We start from the raw sequence: 21,013 nt of genomic DNA, 5'->3' as shown, positions 1-21,013 counted from the left end.
GAAAACACTTGTGGAGTGAGAGTCAACTCTACACACTACCTGTTCCCCATTCTTATTATTTCTTCAGTCTTTATAAGGCTTTCTCTGCACCACGAAGATATTTTGACTAACACTGGCTATATTCTTACTTTTTGAGACATATATTTGATTTGTGGCATTATTATTCTTTATCTATACTAATAAAAGGGTAATATGCTAATTAGACCAGACATCTCTCCGGACGTCTTTCGGACAAAGCCACAGTGGCGGGAGCTGAGGCAGAGGTGGTTAGGGGCGATCAGGCTGGCAGGGGAGAGCAGTTAGGGGCAATCAGGCCAGCAGGGAAGCAGTTAGGGGCATCAGGAAGGCAGGCAGAGTGGTTAGGGGCGATCAGGCAGGCAGGTGAGCGGTTAGGGGCAGCAGTCCAGGATTGTGAGAGGTATGTCCGACTGCCGGTTTAGGCCCGATCCCTGCAGGCTTAAACCGGGAGTCAAGACATCCCCTGAAGGGTCCCAAATTGGAGAGGGTGCAGGCCGGGCTGAGGGACCCCCCCGCCCCCATGCACGAATTTCGTGCAGCGGGCCTCTAGTTTATTATAAACATGAATGGCACAGAGCCTGACAGCTCTGCTAATTGAGACACCATGGCTTTGCTTCCAGAGTTCAAACCGCCAGTCGACAATTCCTGCTGCTTGGGTGTTGCCATTGTTCTGGCCCAAACTGTACAGGGCAAGGGCAGGACATTTGGGATACTTTGTGAGCATTCATTATTTATGCTGGGAATGGAACACCAAAATCCCTTTTTAAAAAATCAGATTAAGAGACATGGAAAAAAGAAAAGAGACAAAGTTTTAGTAATGAATCAGTCAGTGGCCAGTCTTCCGTGACAGTGAACACTAGTAGGCCTGTTCTGTATGGAGGCGTCAGGCACTGTGACCCTGCATGTTTGTCTTAAAGGACCATAACACACAGTATCTGAAAAGTTGGGAAATATAGGCAAACATTTATTTGCTTTTTTTAAAAAATTGCTTAAAATATTTCGAGGTGCAATACCTCTAAGTTTCAAGCAGTGGTTTTAATGTTTAATCTAAAAAGTACACTGGATATACACTTGAATATCCAAAATGTCTGGAAACACAGAGAAAGTAGTATATTAGTTTTGTTCCCTTGTTTGTATGGTTTTTTACTTTCAGATTAACACTTGAACCCATTGCTTTGAGTTTCAAAATACTTCAGCTGAAAATGTGTCTAGTGGTTGAAGAAAAACACATTGAACCTATTATTTGAAAACTAGAGGCCCAGTGCATGACATCCGTGCACTGGGGAGGGGGGTCTCTCAGCCAGATCTGTGCTCTTTAGCAGTCCGGGAGCCCTGGGGGATGTCCGACTGATGGCTTAGTGCTGCCGTGGAGGTGGGAGAAGCTCCAGCCACCGCTGCTGCGCTTGCCAGTCGTCAGCCTGGCTTGTGGCTGAGCGGCGCTCCCCCTGTGGGAGCGCACTGACCACCATGGGGAAGCTCCTGCATTGAGTGTCTGCCCCCTTGTGGTGAGTGCTCGTCATAGTGACCGGTAATTCTGCCATTTGGTCAATTTGCATATTACCCTTTTATTATATAGGATGTGACCAACACATGTTTAATGATGATTGCAAACATTTGTGGATGCCCTGTTCAATGATAAAAGATCCAACAATGCTCATGCTAAAAATCAAAAGAAAGGGCTTACCTAGAGTTAACCAATTATTTTAACAAAGCTGGAGGAGGGAGAGTGTGTGGAGAGAAACGAAGGTATGGTTGTAGAAAAGTAAGATGGTGATCAAGAAAGTTAAAAGTTACTGTATGGAGCTTGAGAAATAAATATGAGGACAGGGATTCTGTTAATTTTAAGGCTATACTGGGTCAGAGGCATTTTATATGCCTCCAGGGGCTGAGGTAAATCATCCCTCAAGGCTGACCATCTCCCTTTGCTTTAAGTTCTTGCTTTTGGGGAAATCTTCAGGATTGCTAATTCCTGCTTTTCAGATATCTCCAGCCTGGGAAAGGGTCAACTTTGGTTCCATTTTAAGCCTGAAACACAAAATAATCTCTCAGCCCTATTCTAGTTTCAACTTTCCTTTTCAGATCTTAAAGCAGAGGGCCACGAATTGTGGTGCAGAGATCAAAATAATAAACACATCAATTCTTCTACCTTCCATCTTCACCTCAACCACAGACTTGGGCATTTCTTAAGCTTTGGGGATGGGAGAGAATAAGAGGGCTGTGCCCAGGTTTAGATTTAAGGCAAGTTAACTACACCAAATCAACCTCTTCTCTGACCATTCCTACTCACCCAATGGATCTTGCTGAGCCCTAAACAGCCTTTTGATAGGTGGAGCATAATAACCCAAGTCAGGTCTGACCTGGGGTCTCTGTAATGGTAGAGAGTTACCAGCCAGAGGCCTCACTTGTCTGACTAAAAGGGGTCTTACTATCCACTTCCTAATAACAAAACTGAAGGATTCATTAACCATGATTAGAAATCCTCTGACCCTTTACTTTTGAAATATTATTACTTTTCTTTACATTTATCCAACAAATCTCTTCACCTTTCTTACTCCTCCCCGCCCCATCACCTGGCACAAATAATCAAAGCAATGAGGTATACCCATCCAGATGATAAGCACTTGTTAAAATCGCTTTATCCTATATGCAGATATGAATCAAGCAGACGTGTCAATGTAAGTGACAAACTAATCACAATTCATTATAACATATATTAGATATCATTCTATTGTGGAATTAGTTTATAGCATCACTCTGCAGTACCCTCTTGAGTACCAAAAAAAAAAAAAATAGAGTTTCTGAATCTGCAAAATTGAGGATTGGATTCCATAATGTGATACGTTCACATGCAGTCATACACTTATTTTTTTTTAATTCTGTCTAAATCTATATGATGGCTTGTCTCATAGAGGAGAGAGCACGAGAATAGGTTAGACTTTGTGGCTATAGCAAGCTCAAATTGTGCAGGACCACTTTGATCATCTGCCACAGAGTGTGGCTTGCAAAGGCATATTCCCATTTTAAAAAATCTTGCTGTCTCAAATTCTGGTTTCGCTTGTCCAGATTTTATCTTTACAATGTCCTATATCTATGAGCACATGCAGAATTAGATTTGAACCAATTCCTAAAAGGGATAGAAGCACCCCTCAAATTCCATGGTTTTAAGTTCTTTTAAGAACTTAAAATTTGTCAGTAATCAATACAGTTAGAGGGAGACCTTGATTTAACATCTAGGTCTAGTAGTTTATCTTTTTTCTGATCACATTTCTTCCTTATTTATTTCATTGCCCTCTAAATTGGTGGGTAAATTTGACAGCCCTTAGAGAGGCCCTAATAGCAGTGTCAAGGGCCAAGGACTGAGCAAGCTTGTCTACATCACCTCTGTGTCTCAACAAGGGCTGTACCAAATGTCTAACTTTAGGATTTGGCTCAACACCAAACACCTGGAAATGGCATTCAGCCAGACACAAACACAAAGCTGAGCAGTGGGTGAGCAAACGCATCTGTCTCCTCATTTTTCCCTTCTCAGCTATTAGGTAAATAAGGTAGCTATTAGGTAAATAAGGTAGCTATTAAATGATGACTTATGCAAAGCCTACAATTTGAGAGTTCACATTTCATCTTACCCACATTTATCAGGCTCCTCAGTAAGCAACATTTTGACAGTCTTTGCTATGAACACCAGTTTGACTTCTACTAAATACTATCTTTGAGGATGGATTTCAACCTGTTTTCTTCTGAGACCAGAATGTACACATGAATGTGTCTGGTGTCCAATTTTTTGGCATGGAAAATTCAAAACTGATTTCTTATTTTTTTTTCTTTTTTGTTGTCTCTTAAAATATTTTTATTAAAGCTATACATTTTAAAAATATTTTGTTGTTGATAGTATTACAGATATCTCCCATTTCTTCTTCCTTCCCTTCCCTCCTCCCAGCCCCTAAGTATCCCCCCTTCTAGGTTTTCACCACCCCACTGCCCATGTTCATGGGCTAAAGTGATAGGTTCTCAATTGCTGGTTTCTGCATGAGCATGTTTCGAGGCCCCTCCACACATGTCTGTGTCAGAGCACTCAGGACTCCTGACTCCATTTCTTCACCCACAGAAACCACATTTCCTTTCATTCCTCACTTCACCAATCCGCAAACCCTTTAACCACCCCTGAAATATGGAGATATTTCCCGACATCTCCACAAATATAACAGAAAGCTTTCGTGGTCTCATGTAACCCAACTTATAACCATATGCACGCCTTGTGTGACCAAGAAAATCACTCATCTCCCTAGTATGTCCAATTCAGGATTCTTTGCAATAGACCATGGTACATGGAACTTGAAGGCTAAATTCTGATGCTATGGATTTCAGGGGAAGCGGGCACATATACAAAATCAGAGAAAGCAAGGCCAGAATTGAATGCTTTATCTTTTCAAGTATACAGCTTGTTCACTTTTTTTTAAACGACTAATATTTGCTTGCTTTCTGGAGGAAAATTGTTATTTTCCTTTGGTCTCAGAAGAGCTCTACATAAATATGTTTTAAAACAAAATATCATAATTGTGAGCTCATAAACCATATATATTCCTAATGAACCCAACATAAGTACATGAAGTAGCAATAAGTAGTTTTATCCTTGATTATTATTAATGAAAACCTTTAAAATGCTTTTGCATACAAGATCAGTACCGCCTGTGCATCTCCTTGGGTTCCCTGGGTCATCTATCCCATTCCAGGCACCCAAATGACCACCTAACCTGTGAGGACTCTGGTCAGCACCCCATAGGTGCCACTGGACAGCCCTCTGCCCCAGAAACCCATGTCTTACTTCCCAGAGTTTCTCTGCTGACACTTCCAGCCGAGGACAGGAAGGAAACCTACTCTCCACTCACACATGTATGACCCACAGTGTGGGGGAGTTAACACCCTGTGCTAGCTTCCTGTGGCAGCCATAACAAATTACCATAGCCTGGGTAGCTTAAACAATATACATGTATATCCACAGTTCTAGACGCTAGAGGTGTCAAGTTCAAGGTGACCTCGGATTTGTTTTCTTCTGAGGCCACTCTCCTTGGCTTGCAAATAGTTTCTTCTTGCTGTGGCCTCACATGGTCTTTCCTCTGTGTACACGCACCCCTGGTGTCTCTCTGTCTGTCTGAATTTCCTCTTCGTATAAGGACACAGTCAGATTGAATTAGGGCTCACCCCGAAGGCCTCGTCTTAACTTAATCACACTTTAAAGCCCTATCTCCAAATACAGTGTGATGTTCAGCAATATTGGGATTAGTCCTTCAACATGTTGATTTGGGGAGAGCCCAGGAGTGACCAATGGGGGAAGGAGAGTGATGAATAAATTCTTATTTCTTTCTTCCCCTAGACCAGTGATGGCGAACCTATGACACACGTGTCAGCACTGACACGTGTAGCCATTTCTGATGACACGCGGCCGCATGCCAAGGATGAAACATTTGCTGCTCCTGAGGATGAAACATTTGCGACTAGAGTCTTGGAGTTAGTTTTTTCCTCAAAGTGACACACTACCCGAGTTATGCTCAGTTTTTTTACGAAGTTTGACACACCAAGCTCAAAAGGTTGCCCATCACTGCCCTAGACAGATAGTCCTGAATCACAGTTAATGGTAAGGCTATATTTTGTGATATGAAAGGTAGGCACTTATAACAATGGACCGCTGGCATGTTGATGTTGACTTTCTCTCTTTCTTAGCCTGGATTCCATGTCCCTTACTCCTTCTGTTCCCAGGATCACATATGCCAACAAAAGACTTGCTTCCTTGAGAACCCAGGATGAAACACCTAAGCTCTCTCTTGTCATCTCTACAACAACCATGCCTGATATGTCTTTTTATTTTTACTTCACAGATAAAGAAACAGAAGAACCAGAGAAGATAAATGACTTTCCCAGAGTCACACAGCTAGTAAGCTACAAAGTCAGACCTCTAATTTCAATCTTCTGACACCCAATCCTGCATTATTTCCCAAGTACCATAATATGTCCTAGCAATTCTACATGCATAATCTGATAAAACTTAATTTCCATTTCCCGTACCAATCTTTAAAATAATTTAAATGGACTACAGATAAGACATCCCAAGTATATAATTCATCTCCCTATTGTTTAAATTCTGTTCCTTTACTCTCTCCCCAAGCCTAAGAGTTTGGTATTCCTTTTTTTTTTTCAAGATCACCTATATCTGAAATTATTTTTTCTTTAATAGAAATTATATAAATTACAATGTCTTTATTGGCACTATCACAAACTATGACTTTCCAAGCAAACTGCATCTCAGTCTAATTAGTGAGGCTCATATCTTAATCAAAGCTTAACAGTTTACTTGTTCATTAAACATAAGAGTAATTTAATGTCCTACTATGCAATCATTATTGTTTCCTGAAAATATGATGAGATGAGGTACAATAAATGCAAACTGAAATATTGTCTGTAGAAGGTTATTTATTATTTCTTCCAGCTAAAAACATTCATAACAGAAATTTATTGGTCCATACTCCTTTCATTATAAATATTTTATGTTCTGCCTCAGGGATCTATGTCTTAGCATTTAAATGTCTCAATCTTGTGTCAGTAACAGGAAGAACAAGTTCACTGGGTGAAATTTTTGCCCTTTACCTCAGAATGTTATAATAATAATAGGCTATAAATATGTTATAATTATGACTTTGATCACTGCTGTAGTTTTCTATTCAGAATGAATTAAATTCGAAATTAAAGCTGAGCTGGTAGACAAAAATGACAGTACTTACCTTAAGCTAAAATTTGCTGAAATCCATATAAATATAGTGAAAATACTTAGAGTGGCAAGGATAATACTACACCATTTTTCCTCTTCTACATTAATATGAAGTAGCATCTATTCTATACCTATCACTATCTTTGTATTGCTTTGCATCTAAGTAAAGCTTTATATTCTTAATGCTTTTTAAAAATTTTTTTTTTCTTGATTTCAGAGAGGAAGGGAAAGGAAGAGAGAGTTAGGAACATCAGTGATGAGAGAGAATTCTTGATTAGCTGCCTCCTGCATGCTCTACACGAGATGGAACCCGCAACTGGGCGTGTGCCCTGACCTGGAATCAAACCATGACCTCCTGGTTCATAGGTTGACGTTAAACCACTGAGCCATGCTGGCTGGGCTATTTTCTTACTACTTTTATATCCTGATCACTACAACAATCTTTGAAGCACTGAGCAGTTGTAAAAATCTCCATTGTTCAAATGAGAAAACTGAGGTTCAGATAGCCACAGATGTATAATTTTTGTTTGAATTTAAAAAGTTTTCATCATGAGACACTGTAAAATTGCACAACAATAAAAAGCTAACAATAAAAAATAGCAGGTCATCTAATTAAGTCTGGGTTCGGTAAATGCCACTGCAAGATAGCATTCCTTCATTTGAAAGTGAAGAGAGTCAATTACTATTTTATGACATGAGCATATCCATTATTTAAAACAAAAAACTAAATGTGGACTTTTGGTGAAACAGCAGAGGGAGTAAATAATTTTTTTAATATCAACTCAAAAATAAATTAAATATTTACTTAGGAGAAAAAAAGGTAGGCTTGGTTTTTATGCCAGGAAATACTGAGTCAATTCCAGGAGATACTGAGATGACTCCAGGAGTTCACATAAATGTAATTCTAGCTGTGCAATTGCAAATGAAGCCACAGAGGAAGAAAAGGACCATATAGTCTACAGAAATCAATGTGGTTACAGAGATCAGATTTTTAAGGGATATACACATATATAAACCCAAACATACCTGGCCTTTCTCACGGTTGGTCTGAGCATAATGCTGTATGCAACACAGCCACCTCCAAGAAAGCAAGGCAAAGTGATTCAGGGCTTTATAGAAGTCTCTTAAGAGACAATATAAGAAAATGACATATATCTTCTCTTTAATCCTTACCTACACTCATGGCAGTTATTTCCATAACACCTACCATCTTTCTGGATCCTTCTCTAAAACTCTTACCTAAAATTCACTTTTTAAATCCAAACAGAAATGCCTATTACCACTCTTTTTCTAAGTCTGTTTCTGTTGAAAATCCATCTGGTCTTTCTCTGTTCAAAGGACCCAAATCAAAATGTTAAAAGCCCAAACCTTAAAGGTGTAAGAATAATAAAGAATTCTTCCTGCATAGAGCTAGAGGCAAGTGGGGGCTGGCCACATCTCAGAATTTGCATGTTAAAATATGTGTCCTCTCAACATGTTCAAAGGAAGAAATAAAAGAAACATAGGCAAGAATTCCTATCAGAGAGTGACACAGAATTGATAGGTGGTTTCAGGAAGTCTATGGCACCAAATAAACTGCAGTTTACCAAAAAATACATTTAAAAAATTAAAAGTCTTTTAAGCCTTGATCAGAGCAAGTAGAAGGCAAGGAAGGGGATGTTCTCTGTTTGAGGCCATTTAATACTTTCACTGATGACTAAAGAGAAAGCAAACCTTTCTGTGGATTGAAAAAGACAAAACATAAGAGGGAATTAATCGGAACTCTACCTGGGGAAGGACAGGTAAGCTTCAGACCTTGAATCGTCTTTGTTTTTTTAAATATATTTTTATTGATTTCAGAGAGAGAGAGAGAGAGAAAGAAGGAAACATCGATGAGAGAGAACCATTGATTGGCTGCCTTTGCACGCCTCCTATTGGGAATCAAGCCCACAACCCAGGCATGTGCCCTGATCAGGAATTGAACCATGACCTCCTGGTTCATAGGTCGATGCTTAACAACTAAGCCACATCTCCTGGGCTTGAATCATCTTTAAAGGTCTATAAGGAACTTGCAAATAAGATCATTAAACCAAATATCGACAGTGACCTCTAAAGGGCTATGGAGAATAATAAAAGAAATAAAACTGGAAAAAGGCAAATACCAACCAACTTAAAGTAGAGACAAGGAAGAGTCACATTTATTTCAGTTAAGATTATAGAATCCTATCTAATAAAAGAGAAACATGCAAATTGACCGTATCTCTGCTACACCCACAAGCCACGCCCACCAGCCAATCAGGAGCGAGTATGCAAATTAACCCAACAAAGATGGCGGCGGCCACAGAGCTGGAGCAAGCAGGAGGCTTGGGTTGCCCCCTGGCGATGGAGGAAGCCAAGCTTCCCACCTGCCCTGGCCTGCCCTGGCCTCTGCTCCAGGCTACAAAGTTTCAATTATAGAAGATAAATAAATCACAGATACCTGCTTCCAGCCTACACTTGGGTCGCCTGGGGGCGTGGCCGGCCTGCAAAACACCACAGGCCCCTCGCCCAGGCCGCCCCACGCCCCAAGGGAACCCCTACCCTTATTCGGGACACCCTTTAGGGCAAACCAGCCGGCCCCCACCCGTGCACCAGGCCTCTATCCTATCTAATAAGAGAGTAATATGCCAATTGACTGTCACTCCAACACACAAGATGGCTGCCCCATGTGGTCAAAGATGGCTGCCCCCATGTAGACACAAGATGGCTGCCACAAGATGGCCAGCAGGGGAGGGCAGTTAGGAGGGTCCAGGCCTGCAAGGGAGGGCAGTTGGGGGCGATCAAGCCTGCAGGGAAGGGCAGTTGGGGGGGACCCAGGCCTTCAGGGGAGAGCAGTTAGGGGTGACCAAGCCTGCAGGGGAGGGCAGTTGAGGGGGGACCAGGCCTGTAGGACAGGGCAGTTAGGGGTGACCAAGCCTGCAGGGGAGGGCCGTTTGGGGGGACCCAGGCCTACAGGGGAGGGCAGTTGGGGGGCGGACCAGACCAGCAGGGGAGAGCAGTTAGGGGTGATGAGGCTGGCAGGGGAGGGCAGTTAGGGGTGACTGGGTCGGCAGGGGAGGGCAGTTGGGGGTGACCAGGCCTGCAGGGGATGGCAGTTGGGGGCAACCAGGCCGGCAGGGGAGGGCAGTTAGGGGTGACCAGGCCAGCAGGGGAGGGCAGTTAGGGGCAATCGGACTGGCAGGGGAGCAGTTAGGCATCAATCAAGCTGTCAGGGGCGTGGATAGGGGGTGATCAGGCTGGCAGGCAGAAGTGGTTAGGGGCAATCAGGAAGGCAGGCAGGCAAGCAATTGGGAGCCAGCAGTCCTGGATTGTGAGAGGGATGTCCAACTGCCCGTTTAGGCCCAATCCCTACCGCACATCTCTTGAGGGGTCCCAGATTGGAGAGGGTGCAGGCTGGGCTGAGGGACACACACCCCTGTGCATGAATTTCGTGCACCGGGCCTCTAGTCTTTTATATAAAGAAATAGGTTTGGAAACCCTTAAAAAGCAATTATCACTAGGAGCCAATAAAAGCTCACAGAAAGAAATTAGACTGTTCTCATTTCTTTCTGTATTAGTTAGGGTTCTGGCATTGAAAAGATGGCATACACAACCAGAGGGCCACTGAAGAATGTGTAGAAAAGGGACTCCTCACAAGAGCATGGGAGCAGACTTAAAGGAAACCCACAGGGATAGCGAGCAACAGCAAAGGTTCAATCGAATAGCACCCAACAAAGGACTAAGGGGCTAAAGAGAAAATGAAAATGCAAAACCCTTTATTCCCAAGTTATTAGAAATTTCAAGACAGAGACAGCCGAGTGTTAAGTCAAGCCTAGAGCCGGATATGACTACACAACCTGCAAGCCCACTGCAGCCATCCTTGACCCTCACGTTTCATGTACAAGTACCTGGAGGGAGCTGTATGTCTTCAGCTGAAGAAAAGTCCATGGGAGAGACATTGAGGCCTTTGGTAAAAGAACAGAGACACTTATAACTAAGCCATTGATTATCTGTGGCTGTGAAGAGAAGGATCTGGGGAAATACAGACCTTAATCTCATTCTTCTCCTGCACTTCTACAAATCCTGACCATGCAGGACAATAGAATCCAGTTAATACAGAGCATGGAGGACAGCATCTAGGGGCACAGAGGAGGGTGGAGAGCGAATGAGGAGAGGCAGGGAGACAATCCTGCATACCTCTGTGAAGTACTCTGCTCTTCAATCTGGGACACACGGTAAGGCTGATCTGTAAGGGCTTCAGGAAGGTGTTTGAAACAATGTCTCAGGAACTCCTTTTGGACAATATGGAGAAAAATGGCCTAGAAGCAAAAATAACTATGTGGATCAATAATAGGTTAAACTACTATATCCAAAGTCTACTGAAAACTAGATGGCGGTACGCCTGCAGGTGTTTGTGTATCCCAGTTCCTTCCCTCAGGCCTATCCAGTTCAGCATTTTGACTACTACTGACTTGTAGGTTTGAAGGGGTACTGTCAAAGCACGGTTTACAGATTGCTGAGTGGGATAGTGACTAACCAGGATGAAAGAATTAGCATCCAAAGAAAGGTCTTGACAGGCTGTTGCAATGGGATAAAAAGATCTTGGCCAGTGGAGCAATCAAGTAAGTCTAACAGCAGTAAATCCTGGGATTTGCTCTCAAGTTCAAAAAGCCAGTGGCACAGGTTCGGGACAGGAAACACAATACGAATGACTCAGGCAGTTGAATGGAAGGTAAGTCAATGTGAATCATGAGTGTGGTGGATCCTCCAGAAAAGCAGATTAGGGTTTAGGCAGCATTAACCGAACAAAGGAGGTGATAATCCAAACCTGGGATTGTGTGGATCAAACCACACCTAGAACTGGGTTTATTTTGAATGTCATAGATGACTTGGGATGGACTCTGAGAAGAGTATCTACGATAGGAAAAGGGACTTAAAAGTAGGACCAGTGACAGAAGGTAATCTGGCTTTAACACTGATGAAAACGACCATTTGAATTTGATAGTTTTGAGATCACTGCTCATTCAGCAAACAAAAGAGCAAAGGACATAGATGGGATCAAAGTTATATGTGATGGGACAGGGGCAACTCTTATCTTCTTAGTGCCTTCCCCAGAATTTGCAGAGTTAAGAATGCACCCAGACAGGACTCTAGAAGCAAAAGGTCACTGCCTTTTAGAATAGAAGGGAGTTATTTTTCCACAGGAATGCATTATGACCACATACAGAAATGCTTGCTAGGCCTATCTGAAGACAGAGCCATGTACTGGCACAGAACAGAAATTATTTCTTAGTGGTAATAATTGAAGAGATTGTGAGCCCATAATAAGAGACTATTATTCAGGAGAGTAATAGTATCCAAAATGTATCCAAATATACTAAAGACTGCCATATGGAGGAATTATTATCATTGTCTTTTACTTGCTCAAAAATTAAAACAGGATCATTTACAAGGAAGTCTGCCAGCTGTTTTTAATGGTCCAATTTTCTGAGGACAAAATGGACTGCCTTGGAGAGCAGAGGGTCCCATAACTCAACATGAATGACATAGTGACACAGTCTAGATGCCTCTTTAGCAGACAAGTGATTTAGGCAATTCCGGCATTAGGTGGCTATTGAAAGTCGTTTTTTAAGATCACTTCCACTGCTGACCTTCCATTGTTCATTGTTTCTTTCATTCAGTAAGTATTTCTCGAGTACCAGCCACATACCCAACATGGTTCTAAGAACTGAGGATACAGCAACAAATAGAAACAAGCCATTTCCTCGTGGAGCTTAAATCCTGATGAGATAGGTAAATGATAAACAAACAATGTATACAATGCCAGGCAGTAGTGGTAAGTGTTGTGAAGCAAAAACAGGGAAAGGAGCTTAGGTGATGCAGGAAGGGAAAGGAGATAGGGATATGAGGTTAGGAAAGGCCTCTCCTACCAATGTGCTCATCTCCTGATCATACTAAACTTCTCTAAGCCTTCAATACTGGACTCTTCTTAAGGCTGTTATCATTTTTCTTCTTTATGTTAATGACCCTTCATCTGGTTTACTCTTTAACTCCTAAACCGAGAATAACCTTAAATTTTAAAACCAGAAGAACTTAGTAGTGAATCTTTCGTAGTGGAATTTAAAACCAGAATGTGTCTAATCCTTGTAATTTCATTTAGAGCCATGATGTGGATATCTTCATACGTCGTGTATATAGTATGGTTCTCTTTCCCCACCAACTAATACTTTATCATATTTGGGCTCAAACTTGTCTTTCTAATCACAGATTATTTCTTTCAGGAGGAAACACAAACACTTATTTACCTATGCCTCTTGCCCATTTCAAGAAAGATTTTTTAATGTCCCGTTTATCTATGCCATTATCTTTATTTAATGAATAAATAAAAATTCTTGATCTTTACTGGAAATTTTTATTTATGACAGAGGACAAAACAATTGGACTAAAGACCCAAATTAAAGTCACACAAACAATATAACCAACCTTCCTTCCTTCCATCCTTCCTTCCTTCCTTCCTTTCCTTCCTTCTTTCCTTTCATCCTTTCTTTTCTTAACTAATTTTTTTTATCCTCACCCAATGATATGATTTCATTGACTTGAGAAAGAGAGAGAAACATCAATGTAAGAGAGAAATATTGATCAGTTGCCTTCCTTATTTGCCTCAACCAGGATTGAACCTGCAACCTAGGTATGTGACCTGACTTGGAATCAAACCTGCAACTTTTGTGTACGGGATGATGCTCCAACAATTGAGCAACTCAGCCAGGGCTTAAAGTAATATTTTTATGCAGCTGAAGCACAAGGAAATATGTGGAGGACTGGAGTGTTGAAAAGATGACCAGGATAAGAAAATTTTTTCTGTTAATATAATGTGCTAATAAGTTGTTTTAACTTTCTAATCATAGATTCACAGAGTCATACATAGTAATGAGGTGAAAATTACTTCAGAGATCATCTACTTTTCCTGCTATCCATGCTGCCAACACTGTCTTTCAGAAACAATCTTAGAAAGGTAAAACTAATTGCACAAGATCACATACTTATTTCCACAATATCGCAATTAAATGGATGGCATTCAGATAGCAGAACAAACACTATTCTCTACTTTTCTCTTGCTCCTCATAACACTGAAATTATAAGAAATTACAATTTTAAATGAAAACTGGCAATACTGGAAAACAACAGAAATATTCTAGTGACAGTTTAAGAAAATACTAGAAGAGAAAAAGTAAACAGGGTCTGATTATTAGAGAAATCATAGCAGGAAACTATGGTCTCAAATGTCCTCCGTAGAAAGGAGAAGAATTCTGGTTTTCCAAGGGATAGTCAAAGGTCCCCCATGCTCAGAATTAACAATTAGAAGAAGAAAGACTAGCCTAGCCAGTTTTGCTCAGTGAATAGAGCATCGGCCTGCAGACCAAAGGGTCCCAGGTTCAATTCCAGTCAAGAGCACGTACCTTGGTTGCCCTGGTCCGGGCAGATGCAAGAGGCAACTAATCAATGTGTTTCTCTCACAATGGTATTTCTTTCTGTCTTTCTCTCTCTCTTCCACTCTCTCTAAGAATCAATGGGAAAATATCATCTGGTGAGGATTTTAAAAAAATAAGAGACTAGATTGTATAAAAATGTCAGCATAATTAAAGAATCACAGTGGAAAAGAAAGTTCCAGAATGAAATTAGATAGAGGCTGGAAGTAAAGGCTGGAGTTTTGATTGGAGATAGTTCATTAACATGGCCTGACTCAAGACTTCGATTCCATGTTATGCCCTTTGCAACCTTATTGCCTAATTCCCTTTTCCCCTCATTATCACCAAAACTAGTATTGTTAGGATATTATTTAAATATATTGTAGTACATCCATTCAGTGAAATACTATTCGGGCATTCAAAGGAATGAGCTACATCTGTAAGACACAGGAAACATGGAAAGGCAAGTTTCAAACATCAATATGTACCACCACCTCAGGTGCCGGCAGGTCACAGTTCAATTCCAGATCAGGGCACATGTCCGGGTTACAGGCTCAATCCCCAATGGGGGGCATGCAGGAGGCAGCCAGTCGCTGATGCTCTCTTATCATTGATGTTTCTATCTCTGTCCCTCTCCCTGCCTCTCTCTGAAATCAGTAAAAACATTTTCAAAGTGTACAGAAAGCAAGCAAAGTTGAAAGAATATGAATTTTCCATTGACATATAGACAAGCACAATTCTTGATAATACTTATGCATGATATTTTATGAATTTTATGATTTTGTGGATTTATATTCATAACTAAAAATAATTACTGTGGCTCTAAAATAAGTTATTTCATATGAAAATCTTCATGACATAAATATAACTATCATATGAGCACTTTAAAAGGAGGTTGTTTAAAAGAGATTAAAAATTGGTGCAGGAAGTTTGCATCTCAGGCCAAGGATACAGAGAGGGAGATCAGGGTTTATTCAGCAGGAGGCGGAAGCCCACATCCCCAATCACAGATGAAGAGGCTGAGGTTGCACAGACTAGAAGCTCACATCCATGCCTAAAGATGAAGGAGGCCTGCATGATACAGCTTGAAGCTATACCCATATCCAAGGAAGAAGGAGACAAGGCTTTATGTAACCAGAAATGAACACCCAGATTATTCATATCTATATCCCACAGAAGTAAACTGGCCATTGATGGTGGGAATATAAAGTGAGCCTCCCTGGAAAACAGTCCAGGCATTTCTTAAAGCACTACATTTTCAACCATTATACAACCCAGCAATCACAGTTCTAGGCTTATCGCAGGGAAATGAAAACCTGCAGGTTCTCACCAAAACCTGTACTGAAATGTTCACAGCTACGAAATCTGTAACAGGCAAAAACTGGAGACAACCCCAACAAAGGCATTTTAAAGGGCGAATGGTTAAACTGACTGTGGTACGTCCATGTCATAGAATAGTGCTCAGCAAATAACAAGGGAAGAGAATATTGACACATTTGTGTCCCTGGGAAACTCGCTTCCTAGTGCAGACAAAAGGTGGTTAGGGTTTATAAAGTGGACATGCTGGATGAATCCCCAGAGAACCTGGGTGAATCTCCAAAGAATGATGTTGAGAGAGAAAAGTCAATCCCCCAAGGTTCCAGAATGTACAATTCCGTTTATATAGAATTCCCCAAATGGCAGAATTCTGAAATGGGGAACAGCCTAGCAGTCAGTCACCAGACATAGGGGAATAGGGCAGGAAGGAGTGATGCAGTGAGGGAAGGGCATGCATATTGCACCCTGGTTGTGACATTGTATCATAGTTTTCCATGATGTTATTCATGGGGGAAAGTGTATAAACGGCGTATGGGAATCTATTATTTCTTACAAGTGGATGAGAATCCACGAAAAAAAGCAAACAAACACAGAGTTAAATCACGTAGTATTTGCACAGTCCTTGAGCAATCACAGCCTGGGAATCCTGGCTATCGATCAGTCCCCAGTGTGGCCTTCTCCCTTTGGAAGAACGCATCTCTCTCCCAGTAGGGTCATGCCCCCAATGCCACAAGTACGGGAGGTGGCTCAGGAGAACCAAGATAGCCGTGAAAAGATTGAAGCAATTCTTCAGTAGCAGTGGGAACACATACAGAAGCCAAAAGCCAGACAAAGAGACATCCCAGATGAGACAGCGACAAAACAAAAGTGGGCGGTAGACTGGATGCGCCCAAAAGTATACACTAAGTATAAACTAGTAGCCGTCCAAGCCTGGGCTGCTTGGATGAATGCACATGCGCGCCGATGCTTTGAATAAACTAAGTATAAACTAGTAGCCGTCCAAGCCTGAGCTGCTTGGATGAATGCACATGCGCGCCGATGCTTTGAATATGCTTTGAACAAGAGCTCACTGGGTCCAGAGGGGCAGGCTCCCGCCGGGGTCCTGCGCCTCCACTCCGCCAGGTGGAGCTTAGCCCGGCACCAAGGGCCTCTGCGGTTCAGAGGTCACGCACCTACGGGCCAAAATCCGCTTTAGCTGAGGGACCCTGCAGGCTCCTCCCTCCTCCCCAACACCAGGCAGGACTCCCCCCCACCCCCACCCCCACCCCCACCCCGGCCCGCGGCCCTCTTTCCAGGGACGCTCCCGCCCTACCTCGGAACAAAGGCCGGAGCCCCGGCCGCCCGCCCCGCCGCCACATGGCCCACCTGCGCTCCTGCGAAGTCCGGCAGCTGCTGCACAACAAGTTCGTGGTGGTCATGGGGGACTCGGTGCAGAGGGCGGTGTACAAGGACCTGGTGGTCCTGCTGCAGAAGGACTGCCTGCTGTCCACCAGCCAGCTGAAGGCGAAGGGTGAGCTGACTTTCGAGGGGGACGTCTTGCTGGAGGGCGGCCGCTGGGGCCGCATGCACAATGGCACCCACTACCGCGAGGTGCGCCAGTACCGCTCGGCCCACCACCTGCTGCGCTTCTACTTCCTCACCCGCGTGTTCTCGCCCTACGCCGTGGAGGCCCTGGAAGAGCTGCGCGAGGGCCAGCACGCCCCGGACGTGGTCGTCATCAACTCCTGCCTCTGGGACCTCTCGAGGTACGGCCCCGACTTCCGGAGAGGCTACCGCGAGGACCTGGAGAGCCTGTTCGGGCTCCTGGGCCAGGTGCTGCCCGAGTCCTGCCTGCTGGTGTGGAACACGGCCATGCCCGTGGCCGAGGTGGTCTCGGGCGGCTTCCTGCTGCCGGAGCAGCAGCTCCGGGGCGCCCACCTGCGGCTGGACGTGATGGAGGCCAACTTCTACAGCTCCGTGGAGGCCGGCAGGCACGGCTTCGACGTGCTCGACCTCCATTTCCACTTCCGCCACGCGGGGCAGCACCGGCAGCGGGACGGCGTGCACTGGGACCAGCGCGCGCACCGCCACCTCTCGCAGCTGCTGCTGGCGCACGTGGCCGACGCCTGGGGCGTGGACCTGCCGCGCCGCTGCCCCGTGGGCCGCTGGCTCAGGGACGGGCCCGGCGGCGGCGGCGGGAATGCAGGCCCGGCGGGAGGGAGGCAGCACCACCGGGAGAGCAGAGGGGAGGCAGGCCAACAGGCCTTGGCCAGGTCCTCCTTCGTACGCACCCCACGACGCCCTTCGGCCATTGCCCAGCCTCGACCTCTGTTCCCTTCCTACGGCCAGAGCAGCTTCGCGCCCTCCCACCATTCTCTCCAGCCCCGGCCGTTCTACAACAGTCTTTCAACGCTCCAAGTGGAATACACGTTCGAAACCAACTCGAGGATGGGCCTGGAGCACCGTCTGGGTCCCGTCCGCAGGGTTTCCATCCAGCCCCAGAGCAGGGGGTCCCCTCCTTACCCTCCCCAGCACCTCAGCAGGCCGCGCAGACAGCGGCGAAGGCACATCCAGGGGCAAGGCCTGGAGAGCCAGACGGAGCACTAGGCTCCTTCCCAGCCGGTGGGCTGCACAGACTGCCGGGCGTCTCTCACTCAGGCCTAGTCTTCAGCAACCCTGCCATGGTGAGGTTTCCTTAGGCTTCTTACTCCCACCAGGAAACATTCTCACACATTCTTTTTTTCTTCTTTTTTCCATTGCCAGAGCCTCCAGAGGGGGGTCAAGAACCAGACCGCCACACTTTCTCATCATAGCTTCTGTGCAGAAGTGCAGTCCAAATGAACACACACACACATACACGTCTTAACAATATGTCTTTGAATAGTAAGTATTCTTTCCATAGATATTCTTCCTAAAAAAAAACAAACAAACCAACAAAATACAATTTTGATCCTTAAAAATTACCAAGACATTTCTATTGAGTACAGTATCACCATTAGTGTTTACATACATTTATAGACCAGAATCCTCAAAGTTTCCACCGTAAGCTGTCTTGAAGATTCTTTAATTAAAACTGTGTGTGCTTCCAGAACATGCATTCTTAAAAAAAGGATTCTATTCACTAATGAACGATTTTTTTTTCTGTTAGGAACAGAAATCTTTTTTTAATGCAATTTTAGGTTCACAGCAAAATGGAGAGAAAAGTAGTGTGTTTCCATGTACTTCCCAGTCAACATCGCACACCTAGACAGTACATGTGTTATTTTCCGTTAAACTACATTGTGCATAATCATCACCCAAAGTCCATTTTTTAGGTTTAAGTTTCAGTCTTGCTGTTGTACATTCTGTGGGTTATATGTATGGTATGTATCCAATATTGTAATGTCATACAGAATTGTTTCACTGCCATAAAATTTCTCTCTGCTTCTCCTCATCCAACCCCTGTCCAATCCCTGGCAACCGCCTATTCATATCTGTCTCCATAATATTGTCATTTCTAGAATGTTATATAGTTGGAATCATACAGTAAGTAACTTTTTCAGGTTGGCTTTTTTTTTTTTCCACTTAGTAATACGCATTTCATGTTCTCCAATGTCTTTTCATGGGTTAATAGCTCATTTCCTTTCAGTAGTGAATAGTATTCCATTGCTGGGTGTACCACTGTTTGTCCATTTACCTGAGAAACATCTTAGTTGCCTCCAAGTTTTGGCAACTATGAATAAAGCTGTTTTAAACATTCATGTGCAGGATATGGGTCCTGCGCCTCCACATTCATGTGGATATAAGTTTTTTATGATTAGTCGGTTGTATGATAAGAGTATGTTTAGTGTTATAAGATACTGCCAGACTGCCTTCCAGAATGACTACAATTTGTCGTTCCCAACAGCAATGTGTGCGAGTTCTCTGTTGCTGCACATCTTGCAGAATTTGGTGTAGTGAGTGTGTTGGATTTTCACCATTCTGATAAGTATGTGGTGGTATCTCATTGTCGTTCCAATCCACAATTCCCTAATGACATAGGATACTGAGCATCTTTTCATATTCATGTTGGCCATCTATATATCTTGATGAGATGTCTGTTCAGAACTTTTGGCCATTTTTAATTAGTTGTTTGTTTACTTACTGTTGAGTAATGTTTCTGATATGTCTTTTAGAAATATTTTCTCCCAGTCTGTGGCTTGTATTCTCATTTTCTTGACAGCATCTTTTTACAGAGCAGAAGTTTGGGGTTTAAGAAAGAAATTTTTTATTGTTGACACTATTACATATATCTCCTATTTTACCCCCTTTTACCCATCTCCACCTAGCCCCTGTCATCACCACACTGTTGTCTTTATCCATGGGCTATGCATATACGTTCTTTGGCCAATCTCTTCACCTTCTTCCATCCGGTTACCCACATCTCCCTTCCCTCTGACCTCTGTCAGTCTGTTCTGTGTATCTATGCCTGTGTTTCTATTTTGTTCATTAGATTTCACATATAAGTAAGATCATATGGTATTTGTCTTTCTCTGTCTGGCTTATTTCACTTACATTCATGCTGTTGCAAAAGGTAAGAATTCCTTCTTTTTTATAGCTGTGTAGTTTTTTATTTTAATGAAGTCCCACTTATCAGTGTTTCATTCAGTAATTGTGCCTGTTGTGTTGTATCTAAAAAGTTACCCAAACCCAAGATCATCTAGATTTTTCTCCTGTTTTATTTTCTCGGGGTTTTTTAGTTTTGCATTTTACATTTAGGTGCATGATCCAGTTTGAGTGAATATTTGTGAAGGGTGTAAAGTCTGTTTGGATTCATTTGTTTTCATGTGGATGGCCATTTAATCTAGTACCATTTGTTGCCTGAAGTTGGATACTGTCAGTCCTCCAATTTTTGTTCTTCTTCAATATTAGATTGTATATTCTGGGATTTTTGCCCCCAGAAAAATTTTAGAATGAGTTTGTGAATATCCACAAATAGCTTGCTGGGATTTTCATTGGGATTGCACTGAATCTGCAGATCGAGTTCAGAAGAATTGACATCTTGACCATTTTGAATCTACTTGTGTACATAAAATATCTCCCCATTTATCTAGTTCTTGTATTTTTTTTCATGAAGATTTTATATTTTTCTTTATTTAGATATTGTACATATTTTTTAGATTTATACTCATTTCATTTTGGGGGGTGCTAATGTAAATGGCAGTGTGCTTTTATTTTTAATTCAAGTTGTTTATTCCTGGTACATAGAAAAACAATTCATATTTGTATATTTACCTTGTATCAGACGTCCTTGATGTAATCACTTATTGCTGTAAGGAATATTTTTACTAATTCTTTCAGACTTTCTACATAGACAGTCAGTCATGTCATCTGCTAACAAGTACAGTGTTCCTTTTCTTGTCTTATTGCATTCTCTAAGTCTTCCAGTATAATGTTGAAAAGGAGTGGTGATAAGGGACATCCTTTCCTTCCACCTAATCTTAGTGAGAAAGCTTAT

The 21,013-nt window shown here is 42.8% G+C and overlaps 1 protein-coding gene and 1 non-coding gene across 2 annotated transcripts; one reads left to right on the top strand and one right to left on the bottom strand.

The window, feature by feature from the left end:
• Positions 1-2,893: 2,893 nt before the first annotated feature.
• On the bottom strand, positions 2,894-3,019 carry LOC114232872 (small nucleolar RNA SNORA28). The gene has a single exon (XR_003618987.1). It is a non-coding gene; the product is annotated as a small nucleolar RNA SNORA28 (small nucleolar RNA).
• A 13,895-nt stretch (positions 3,020-16,914) lies between these two features.
• Positions 16,915-18,144, top strand: LOC103289419 (PC-esterase domain-containing protein 1B-like). The gene has a single exon (XM_008145285.2). The coding sequence runs from the start codon at positions 16,915-16,917 to the stop codon at positions 18,142-18,144; it is 1,230 nt and encodes a 409-aa protein (XP_008143507.2).
• Positions 18,145-21,013: the final 2,869 nt, after the last annotated feature.

This window comes from Eptesicus fuscus, chromosome 11 (genome assembly GCF_027574615.1).
Source record: "Eptesicus fuscus isolate TK198812 chromosome 11, DD_ASM_mEF_20220401, whole genome shotgun sequence".
Lineage (NCBI taxonomy): Eukaryota > Metazoa > Chordata > Mammalia > Chiroptera > Vespertilionidae > Eptesicus > Eptesicus fuscus.
This window is presented reverse-complemented; position numbering and strand designations above follow the sequence as displayed.

What these genes read in the sequence shown, in the direction of transcription:
- LOC103289419 (XM_008145285.2), top strand. Translation starts at nt 16,915, where the DNA reads ATGGCCCACCTGCGCTCCTGCGAAGTCCGGCAGCTGCTGCACAACAAG.